Source organism: Arachis ipaensis, chromosome B05 (genome assembly GCF_000816755.2).
Source record: "Arachis ipaensis cultivar K30076 chromosome B05, Araip1.1, whole genome shotgun sequence".
NCBI lineage: Eukaryota > Viridiplantae > Streptophyta > Magnoliopsida > Fabales > Fabaceae > Arachis > Arachis ipaensis.
In genome coordinates, this window is record NC_029789.2 from 101,518,648 (window position 1) to 101,530,537 (window position 11,890).

The 11,890-nt window shown below is 36.8% G+C and overlaps 1 protein-coding gene across 1 annotated transcript; it reads right to left on the minus strand.

Moving 5' to 3' along the window:
* On the minus strand, nt 9,371–10,456 carry LOC107640804. Its single transcript, XM_016344302.1, has 4 exons — nt 10,400–10,456; nt 9,871–10,138; nt 9,650–9,746; nt 9,371–9,536 (listed from the first exon to the last, which is right to left on the minus strand). Exons 1-4 carry the CDS (start codon nt 10,454–10,456, stop codon nt 9,371–9,373), a joined length of 588 nt encoding a protein of 195 aa, XP_016199788.1.

The following is an 11,890-nucleotide window of genomic DNA, read 5'->3' on the forward strand; positions in this document are numbered from 1 at the left end:
TGATACTTGTATGCATGCATGAAATGTATGTTGATTGTTAGAAGAAAAACAAATCTTGGAAAGCATGATTAGGGGAGAATTGAGAGAATCGACCCTAAACACTTGAGTGAATAGAGTGCAAACACTACAGGTGAGGGTTTGATGCTCAATTACATGTTTTCACCTATGATCATCTCTTTTCATGCAAGTTTGTAAAAATATTTAATAACTCAATTCAATTGTGGATTAGACTTGCTAGTCCTTAGCCCTTGTGCATCTCCAGCCACGCTTTCGCGTGACTCTCTGTTCAATTCTTTTCTTCCCGACGCACATACAACGCGGACGCATCGGCGACGCTATCGCGTCGCGTGCGAAAATCCCTTTTTTTTTATCTGAAAAAATGCAGAATGTAGTGTTAATATGAATGTGATGCAAAACTCCAGGTTCAATATAATAAAATAAAATAAAACTCGAAAACAAATAAAACTAAATAAAAATGAAAAATGAACGATCATACCATGGTGGGTTGTCTCCCACCTAGCACTTTTAGTTAAAGTCCTTAAGTTGGACATTTGGTGAGCTCCCTGTTATGGTGGCTTATGCTTGTATTCATCCAGGAATCTCCACCAATGTTTATGATTCCAGTAACCTCCGGGGTCCCAAACTTGGCGCAGAAAGCCTTCAAGTAAGTTAAAGCAAGTGACAAGGTCCCAAGAGTGTTGATTGCCAGAATGGATTTCGGGGTCCCAGACCTTGCCTTTGCACCCGTCTTCTTGTTGAGCAATATTGTTCCAACTGGGTAGCAAACAGTCTGAATTCTCACTGAAGTGGCCATACAACTTCCTAGACCCATTCAGTTGAGCTTTACACCAACCTTTGCGTTTAAACTTAAAGCTTCCAACCATAATAAACCTTGCAGGACAATTCTTACCACTGACCATCTTCCTCTTACCCTTAATGCCACAAAGAGCTCTAAGTTAACCATCTGTCTCCAGTATCCCATATTCAAGTGGGATTAGAAAGCTAAGGGATATGACTTTTACCCACTTGAATATTGTGAAGGATGATGGCAACTTAGGGGGAGGTATCTTTAATGAAATTGCAAGCTCTGCTCCCTTGTGCTCTTCTCTGATAATTACCACCTCTTTGCAAACTTCTTCAATTTCAACCTCTTCTTCTTGGTAGCTTTCTTCCAATTCAATCTTCTCTTCATTGCTTTCCAAGGGCATGGGAGGTTGTGCTTCTTCTTCTTGAATCTCCATCTCTTGATCAACCTCTTTCAAGTCTTTAACTGTGATATGCCTTGGAGGTTGTACACCCTCCTCAACATCAATTGCAACCGTCTTGGAAGGAGGCTCTATGTTTTGACTTTCCCAAGGAGGTTCAGCATCTCCTAAGTCTTCAACCAATTCTTCTTCTTCAATAATTCTGGCTTCCTCTACTTGTTCCAGTACAAAGTCATGCTCCGTACTATTCACTGGAGTTTCTAGTATCTCCTTCATACTACGTTCTTCATTAGAGTGTCCACATGAAGCCATGGAGGTTCCTTGAGTGTTGATGGTGTTTTTGTGGAAAAATAAATTTCCAAACACCCAAAACTAACCAGCAAGTGTACCGGGTCGCATCAAGTAGTAAAACTCACTTAGAGTGAGGTCGATCCCATAGGGATTGATGGATCAAGCAACTTTAGTGGGTGATTAGTTTAGTCAAGCTAACATTTAAGTGAGATTGGGTGAAACTTAAAGCAACAGAATATAAATGACAAGGAATTATAAAGTGCAGAAAGTAAATTGCATTGAAACTTAAAGAACAAGAAAGTAAAAGAGCTGAAACTTAAATTGCAAGAAATGTAAATTGGAGTGAGTGCTGGAAATTAAAGAAAGCAATAGATAAAGCAACTGGAAATTTAAATGAAAGCAGTAAACAGAACTTAGAACAATTATCGAAGAGTTAAATTACATGAAAAGTAAAAGGAATTGGGTGCTGGAAATTAAAACAGAACTGAAAAATAAGAAGTGCCATAAACTTAAGAACTCTCAGGTAAAGAAAGTCAGAAACAGATTGATTCAATACCAAAACGAAAATGTAGAAGTGCAGGAGAATTAAAATAGAATTTAAATTTAGCTCGATTGTGAAATCTAAAGGAGAAATTTAAGATCTCAGGAAATCAATGAGACTAGAAAATAAGTCTAGATCTCAATTTCTTCCTTGATCCAATAGTAAACAATTTGCAGAAGAAATAGAGATGAAAGCAGTAAAGAGAATTTTGATTCAAATCACAATTCACTGAAATTATGCAGACAAGTAAACAGAGAGAATTCTCAAGGTGAGATTGAAACAGAATTTCTTCAATTCTCAACCCAAGATTCAAAACAAAAATGAAACTAAGAGAGAGCTCTCTAATGGGGCTCGCCTCCAATGCTCTCTATTAGAGCCAACCCCCTGGTGAAATGAAACTAATGCCTTTATATAGGCTTTTACAAAATGAAAATGAAGAATGAAAACAATATTTACAAAAATGAAATTCCTAATCTAACTTCTCTATGTGCCTTTGAGTCATGTGGGCTTTGTTTGCTTTGGAGTGGAATTGGGTTTGAAGATGGATCCGGATGGTTGCTCTTGGACTTGGGAAGAAATCCGCTTATGAACCGGGCCATGAACCATTTAAGCTTGAGTCAAAGTTTGAGGCAAACTTTGACTCAAGCCTTTTTTAGCAGCTAGCCTCCCGTGCTGTCATCCACGTTTGAGCCAAAGTTTGAGGTCAAACTTTGAGCCAAACGTGGATCCCCCTTGCATGCCTCTTGGCCAACGTTTGCCTAAAAGCTTGAGGCAAACGTTGGCGCAAGCTTTTGCTCCCTGGGTGTGTTTGTTGTGGCGCCAACGTTTGCCTAAAAGCTTGAGGTCAAATGTTGGCGCAAGCTTTTGCTCCCTGGGTGTGTTTGTTGTGGCGCCAACATTTGCCTAAAAGCTTGAGGTCAAACGTTGGCGCAAGCTTTTGCTCCCTGGGTGTGATTTTTGCAACCTTACATGCATGCTTGTGTTTACCTCAATTACTTGTATGAAAAAGCATAGAAAAACATGACATGGTGACACGTCATCACAACACCAAACTTAAACCTTGCTTGTCCCCAAGCAAGAAAAGAATCATGCAATAAAGATTGACAAACCAAGGTGAGAAGAATAGCAAATTAATATTCATGGTAAGCTAGTTTTCTAAGCAAGCTACAATCACAAAAGAAATGTAAATGATTGATGCTTCCATCTAGCTCAATTTATAAAATCTTTCTCTTATATTTCTTCTTATTTGAATTAAAACTAAGCAAGTGAAACTGTTATTTGTTAAGTACAATCACCAAGTCAAGAATCTGTCATGAATAAAGCTCTCTTGGCAATGTATTAACAAACACAGTAAATAAGAAAACTAAAATGAAAGCATTTAAAAACAGAAAAATGACCAAAGAAAGTAGAACGAAAAAGTGTCAAATTAAAAGAGAAAAATAAAACTGCAGAGGCATTATGATTATGCAGACAAGTAGTGTTGCTTGAATGAATTGCATAGAAAATAAGTGGGACACCAAACTTAGGATCTTGGTGTGTCACTTTCATTTTTGATTTGATGCAATCATCCAAAAAAATTGAAAATAATGTGTTGCATGGCAACACCAAACATAGAATGTAACCATATGCCAATTTATTGAATTTAAACAAAGCAAAGAAAGAGAACAAAGCATAGAAGAGAAACGTTACCTACTGTTGGGTTACCTCCCAACAAGTGCTCTTTTTAGTGTCATTAGCTTGACATGTTGTTCTTCACTTTCTTCTTCTTCTTCCAGTTTGTTAAGAGGAATGACCTCAAAGGAGGGAAGGATTCAGCTAGTGTCCCTTGTCTTGGCCTTTCTTCAGCAAGCTTCCTTTTGCAAATGGCTTGATTGATCTTGCTTGCTGGATTAGGGACAGAATTGGTGTTCTTGCTAGTTGCTTTCACTTCTTTAGATTCAAGACTTGGTTGCTGTGTGATTATTGGAGTTTTGTATTCATCCAGAGCCTTTTGAATTAGTGGTTCCATGAGCTTTTCCTCTATGTACTTCTCTGCTTCACTTGAGTTTGGAATTCTTTGGTTGTCTTTCTCACTTTCTTGCTCCTCCACTCCTTTCTTTGCACCCAACATTTGACTTAATAGTTCTTTTATGGAGGAGGTTTGTTGATCTTCCCAACATTTCTTCATCTCCTCTTCATATCTTTCAATCATGGATTCAATTGTTGAGCCGTTTTGTTTCAAGGAGGTTTGAGAGAGTTGTGAGTTTTCATGTTCCCTTGTCATCTCAAGTGACCTCTGTGAATATGCAAGTTCGGGTTCAAATGTTTCCACCACCTCTTCTTTCTTCACTAAAAATCCACTTGCCTCAGTAGCCTCTTCCTCTTGTTTTTCCTCCTTCTTCGTTGCACTCACCAATTGAGCTAGCTGCACTTCCATGTTTTTGAGGGAGTTTTCTTGTTCTTTCCAAACTTCCATTGTCTTCTCCTCATATCCTTTGAGCATGGACTCAAACTTTGAGAACCTTGAGTGGTTCATGGAAGTTTGTGTGGGTGGTGAGTTTTGAAAAGGGCTTTCTGTTGAAGCATGGTCAAGTGATGATAACTTTGGATGAATATCATATGGAGCATTAGAATTTCCTTCCCAGCCACCATTAGAATCATGACTTGCATCATTTTGTGGTGGAGGAAAATATCCCATATGGTTTTCTTGCTCATCTTGTGTCTTTGAAGCAAATCTCCATGAATTGGAGTGCTCAGAATTTGTATTTTCTTGGTGATATTCCCAGCCACCATTAGAGATTGGTGATGGTGGGTAATATCCCATAAAACATGTTTGATCATAAGATGAGTTGAACTCCATTTGAGTTTTGTAACAAATACAACCAAGGAAAATTGAAATTACTCATATCAGAGATGAGAATTTCTTAGTGAGGCAAAAACTCAAACTCCTTGGTTTCACTTTGAAACAGAAAACAAAAACAAAGAAAATGCTTGATCTAGACTTCTCACCCACTTAATCATTGTTGATCTAAATCAATCCCCGGCAACGGCGCCAAAAACTTGATGGTGTTTTTGTGGAAAAATGAATTTCCAAACACCCAAAACTAACCGGCAAGTGTACCGGGTCGCATCAAGTAGTAAAACTCACTTAGAGTGAGGTCAATCCCACAGGAATTGATGGATCAAGCAACTTTAGTGGGTAATTAGTTTAGTCAAGCTAACATTTAAGTGAGATTGGGTGAAACTTAAAGCAACAGAATGTAAATGACAAGGAATTATAAAGTGCAGAAAGTAAATTGCATTGAAACTTAAAGAGCAAGAAAGTAAAAGAGCTGAAACTTAAATTGCAAGAAATGTAAATTGGAGTGAGTGCTGGAAATTAAAGAAAGCAATAGATAAAGCAACTGGAAATTTAAATGAAAGCAGTAAACAGAACTTAGAACAATTGCCGAAGAGTTAAATTGCATGAAAAGTAAAAGGAATTGGGTGCTGGAAATTAAAATAGAACTGAAAAATAAGAAGTGCCGTAAACTTAAGAACTCTCAGGTAAAGAAAGTCAGAAACAGATTGATTCAATACCAAAACGGAAATGTAGAAGTGCAGGAGAATTAAAACAGAATTTAAATTTAGCTCGATTGTGAAATCTAAAGGAGAAATTTAAGATCTCAGGAAATCAATGAGACTAGAAAACAAGTCTATATCTCAATTCCTTCCTTGATCCAACAGTAAACAATTTGCAGAAGAAATAGAGATGAAAGCAGTAAAGAGAGTTTTGATTCAAATCACAATTCACTGAAATTATGCGGACAAGTAAACAGAGAGAATTCTCAAGGTGAGATTAAAACAGAATTTCTTCAATTCTCAACCCAAGATTCAAAACAAAAATGAAACTAAGAGAGAGCTCTCTAATGGGGCTTGCCTCCAATGCTCTCTATTAGAGCCAACCCCCCGGTGAAATGAAACTAATGCCTTTATATAGGCTTTTACAAAATGAAAATGAAGAATGAAAACAATATTTACAAAAATGAAATTCCTAATCTAACTTCTCTGTGTGCCTTTGAGTCATGTGGGCTTTGTTTGCTTTGGAGTGGAATTGGGTTTGAAGATGGATCCGGATGGTTGCTCTTGGACTTGGGAAGAAATCCGCTTATGAACCGGGCCATGAACCATTTAAGCTTGAGTCAAAGTTTGAGGCAAACTTTGACTCAAGCCTTTTTTAGCAGCTAGCCTCCCGTGTTGTCATCCACGTTTGAGCCAAAGTTTGAGGTCAAACTTTGAGCCAAACGTGGATCCCCTTGCATGCCTCTTGGCCAATGTTTGCCTAAAAGCTTGAGGCAAATGTTGGCGCAAGCTTTTGCTCCCTGGGTGTGTTTGTTGTGGCGCCAACGTTTTCCTAAAAGCTTGAGGTCAAACGTTGGCGCAAGCTTTTGCTCCCTGGGTGTGTTTGTTGTGGCGCCAACGTTTGCCTAAAAGCTTGAGGTCAAACGTTGGCGCAAGCTTTTGCTCCCTGGGTGTGATTTTTGCAACCTTACATGCATGCTTGTGTTTACCTTAATAAAGCTTAATGCATTAACATTAAAGCACTTATTTGCAATGTATGGCTTTAATAATGTTTTAGTGCATTAACGTTAATTGCATTAGAAATTAAAGTTTGCATGCTTTCATTGCTTTATTAATTACTAATGCCAATGCTTTCATTTAATGAATATGGCATAATACTAACGTGAATAAGCCCAGGTAGCATGCATTCATTTTCATTGGCATTAGTAATTAAGTTTCATGCATGTATAAGCATTAATAATCATATGCATGCATGCTTTAGCTATTGATTCATGATAATGCATGCATGAACATTAATGCATGATAATAAGGCCCAGGCTTCATGGTCATGGGCCACGCTTTTAAAAGCGTGGCCTAAGGCTCCAACTTCAAAGTGTACCCCAAAGTTCCTCTTTTCTTCTTTTAAGCTTATTTTGTGCTATTTTGCTTCTTTTTCAACTTATTTCCTGCAAAATTTATAAAGTCAAAAGATCAAGGAAATATACCGTTTAAGCACAAAAGAATGCAATATTTAAGCACTAATTATCAATTACTTGTATGAATAAGCATAGAAAAACATGACATGGTGACATGTCGTCATGTGTCCGAACGTCGGGAAGCTAATTGACTCATTATTGCTTGCCCCAATTGATGAATGATTGCCTGAAATGGATCCACTGTTTCTTTGAAACGATCCTTTGTCTCTTGATGCACTCGGCTTTCATAAATAGGATCATAGTGCTCTTGGATTGATGGATATGAAGATGGTGAATATTGAAATGGTGGTTCTTGTGAGTAATTGGGTTGGAATTGGGGTGGTTCTATATATGGTTCATATGGCTCATAAGGTGGTTGGTATGGTGGTTGAGGGTTAGGGTCATATGGAGGTGAATGGCGGAAAGGGGCTTGTGAGTTTGGTGGTCCAAAGTTATGTTGAGGAAAGGGTTCATAGGCATATGGTGGTGGTTGTTGATAGTCCATTGGAGGTGGTTGTTGCCATGAGGGTTGATCAAATCCTTGTGGCTCCTCCCATCTTTGATTGTTCCAACCTTGATGCCTGTTCTCATTGTAATTTCTTCTTCCTGCAACATTATTGTAACCAGACTTATAGCCAAAGGGGTGAGAGTTCATAGTTAGTTAATAAAAATTTAAAAACAAAAATAAAAGCAAATTTGAATTTTGAATTTTTTTTTAAAAAAAATTTGAATTTTAAAATTTGAAAATTAAATTTTTAAAATTGAAAATTAAAAATTAATTTTTTTTAAATATTTACAATAACCAATAATAAGGCACACGTTTGCAATTCCCCGGCAACGGCGCCATTTTGACGTTGGGATTTTTGCCAGTAAAGAATTTCATAAAAACAGTCGCGTTATAGATATAGTCTCTAAACCGATAGAAATCCCTTCGTACAAATGTTTTGGTTGTCACAAGTAACAAACCCCTTTAAAATTGATAACCGAGTATTTAAACCTCGGATCGTCTTCTCAAGGAATTGCAGGGAAGTATGTTCTTATTATTGGTTATGAGTTTTGTAAATTGGGGGTTTTGGAGCTTGGGCAATGAGCACAGATATATTTAAATGACAAATAAAATAACTGTAAAATAAACTTTTGGCAAGGTATGAGAAATTAGAAGTCCAATCTAGTTATCCTTATCAATGATGATGAAAACTGAATCTTAATTCCACTTAGTTAACCTTTGCTATAACAAGGGAAGGTCAAGTGACTAATTAGTTAGATCTTTGAATCCTAGTTAATTCCTAAGAAAAGATTGGGATTATTGAAGATCAATTCAATTAGCAAGGATAACAATTTTCAATTATGCTGTTGAGTTGGATAACTCCTGAGTTACTGATTTCTTAACCAAGACCAAAAGGGAAAATATCTAAATTAAATTAAAAGCATTCATATAAATAAAGCAAAGCAAAATTAAGTCTGAAAATACCTCGAATTGCATTCACAAAAGAACTTAAATCTGACATACAAATTTAATTGGAGAAATAAATAAAAAGAACATTGAACCTGGGATTGAGAGTCACTCCTAAAACTAAGAGAAGTCCTAAATCCTAATCCTAAGATAGAGGAGAGAACCTCTCTCTCTCTAAAAACTACATCTACTCCTAGAATTGTGAATGTGAAAGCCTTTTGATAAATGGATGCATTCTCCCACTTTATAGCCTCTAATCTATATTTTCTGGGCCGCAAACTGGGTCAGAAACAGCCCAGAAATCGCTGGAGAAGAATTCAAACACGCTGATTTCCGTCACTGCGACGCGGCCGCATGGAGCACGCGGTCGCATCGCCTAGCGTCAGAGCAACTATGGCATATTATATATCAAATCGAAGCCCCAGATGTTAGCTTTCCAACGCAACTAGACCCGCATCGTTTGGACCTCTGTAGCTAAAGTTATAGCCGTTTGAGTGCGAAGAGGTCAGGCTGGACAGCTTAGCAATTTCTCCAACTTCTTTTATTCCTTCCACTTTTGCATGCTTCCTTTCTACCCTCTGAGCCATTCCTGCCCTGTAATCTCTGAAATCACTTAACACACATATCAAGGCATCTAATGGTGATAAGAGAGGATTTAATATTAGCAAATATAAGGCCAAAGAAACATGTTTTCAATTAAAGCACATAATTAAGAAGGCAAATGTAAAACCATGCAAATAGTATGAATAAGTGGGTAAAGAGTAGATAAAAACCACTCAATTAAGCACAAGATAAACCATAAAATAGTGGTTTATCATCCAACTCTACCGAAAAATAAAAAATAGATACATTCGATACAAGAGTATAGTATTAAAACCAAGTGAACTCAGATAAGTGACACAAATGAAATGAAAGGTACATGATACAAACCTCTAAAAACCTTAACTTTGGCAAGTTGTAAAACCACAACTAGCTGTTCAGCATACCCAAAAGATAGAGATCGATTAAGTTCATCAAAATATTCACCAAATAAGGCACACCGAATCCTATAACTAAAAACAACAAACAAAACGACCTACATTATTAGAAACCTGACTATAAAAATGTGTCCAAAACAAAAAAGAATCTCAATAAGAGTGAGAGGTAGAAATTAAAAAAGGTTAACTCATTTTCAGCAAGTTCCATCACAGCCTTCTTCATCTTCTTTCCATCCTTATCATATTCTTTGTCTTCTGACACAGAGACCAACAGACCCAACACATCTGAAATGAATATGAAAAAACACTATTAGAAAATAATGATAACAAAGCAACGTTCTATAGCTCACAAAGTAATAAGACTGCAATCAACCCCCACAAAAAAGTATGAACAAATAGCAGAACATACCAACTAAGAAATCAAAATCCTCTTTGGTATTCAAAAGTTCAGTGAAAGGACAGATTGTAAGAGTAGTTTTTGGAATAAAATCGCATGTATCAGCCCTGACAGTGGTCCTGAATTGGAAAATCAACTTAAACTGATGCCTAGTGGCCCTATAAGATCCTTGGTTTGGCACAACAGAGAAGAGCTTCATGACATATACTTGACCCTCGGAGAGAAGTTCTTTGAACCTATAAATCATAGTCTTCCAAACAGTAGCTTGTATCTTGCACCCCTACCAATCAACACAAACTATAACAAATATCTTATAAATGACAAATAGAATAAAGAGAAAAACACATTTAAATGAAACAAAACTTGAGACCTCGATATCAAAAAGGTAAAGAGAAACACATCTAAATACAAAAAATAAAAAGCTAAAAATATTAAATAGATTTAGACCACTATAACTCACAAATTCATCCACCAAAATCATCTCCATCAAATTTAGGAGAAGCTAACCAGTGAAAGTAGGAATAGCCTAAAGCCTAATCACCTTAACTTTGAGGATCCATGCTTCCTTCTCTGGATTAATCTTATTGAGCATATCCATGGCAGTTCTCATCTTGAAATGCAATTAAAGGGATCAAAGAGAAAACAGGTGACGTTAGAATTTTTGCCAGTAAAGAATGTCATAAAAACAGTCGCGTTGTAGATATAGTCTCTAAACCGACAGAAATCCCTTCGTACAAACGTTTTAGTTGTCACAAGTAACAAACCCCTTTGAAATTGATAACCGAGTATTCAAACCTCGGGTCGTCTTCTCAAGGAATTGCAGGGAGGTATGTTCTTATTATTGGTTATTGAGATTGTAAATTTGGGGTTTTGAGAAATTTGGAGTTTGGGCAATGTGCACAGGTATATTTAAATGAAAAGTAAAATAGATTAACAATAATAAAATCTCTTGGCAAGGTATGGAGAACTGGAGGTCCTATCCTAGTTATCCTTATCAATTGTGATGAGAATTGGATTCTTCCCCCACCTTATTAACCTCTAACTATGAAGGTAAGTTAAGTGGATGAATTAATTCCAATTTTCAATCAACAATGAGTTTGATAACTCAAGAGTTACCAATGTCTCAACCAAAGCCAAAAGAGAAAAATCCAAATTATTTATATAATAAAAAGGAGCAATCATAAGTCTGAAATACCTCAAAAAATATATTAAATAGAAAATCAATCTAAACATAGAGAGTCATAAACAAAAATTGAGAAAAGAAATAAAAGAACATCGAACCTGGGATTGAGAGTCACTCTAAAACTAAGAGAAATCCTAAATCCTAATCCTAAGAGAGAGGAGAGAACCTCTCTCTCTAAAAACTACATCTACTCCTAAAATTGTGAATGTGAGAGCCTCCTCATGAATGGATGCATTCCCCCACTTTATAGCCTCTAATCTATGTTTTCTAGGCCACAAACTGGGTCAGAAACAGTCCAGAATTCGCTGGTTTCGAATTTTGCCACGCTGGATTTCCGTCACTGCGACACGGCCGCATGAATCACGCGGTCGTGTTGCCTAGCATCAGGAAAACTATAACATATTATATATCTGATCGAAGCCTCGGACGTTAGCTTTCCAACGCAACTAAAACCGCGTCGTTTGGACCTCTGTAGCTAAAGTTATAGCCGTTTGAGTGCAGAGAGGTCAGGCTGGACAGCTTAGCAATTTCTCCAACTTCTTGCATTCCTTCCACTTTAGCATGCTTTCTTCCCATCCTCCAAGTCATTCCTGCCCTATAATCTCTGAAAGAACTTAACAAACATATCAAGGCATCTAATAGTGATAAGAGAGGATTAATAATAAGCAATTATAAGATCAAAGAAGCATGTTTTCAATCTAAACACATAATTAGGAAGGAAATATAAAACCATGCAAATAATATGAATAAGTGGGTAAAGAGTTGATGAAATCCACTCAATTAAGTACAAGATAAATCATAAAATAGTGGTTTATCAACAGGTTTCAGTCAATCAAACAGCAACTAAGA

Excerpts from the sequence above, each read along its gene's own strand:
- LOC107640804 (XM_016344302.1), bottom strand. The coding sequence starts at position 10,456 with ATGGATATGCTCAATAAGATTAATCCAGAGAAGGAAGCATGGATCCTC. Across the intron at positions 9,747-9,870 it reads GGATTTTGATTTCTTAGTTG|ATGTGTTGGGTCTGTTGGTC; the intron begins GTATGTTCTGCT and ends TATTCATTTCAG. Across the intron at positions 9,537-9,649 it reads ATGGAACTTGCTGAAAATGA|TTATAGGATTCGGTGTGCCT; the intron begins GTTAACCTTTTT and ends TGTTGTTTTTAG.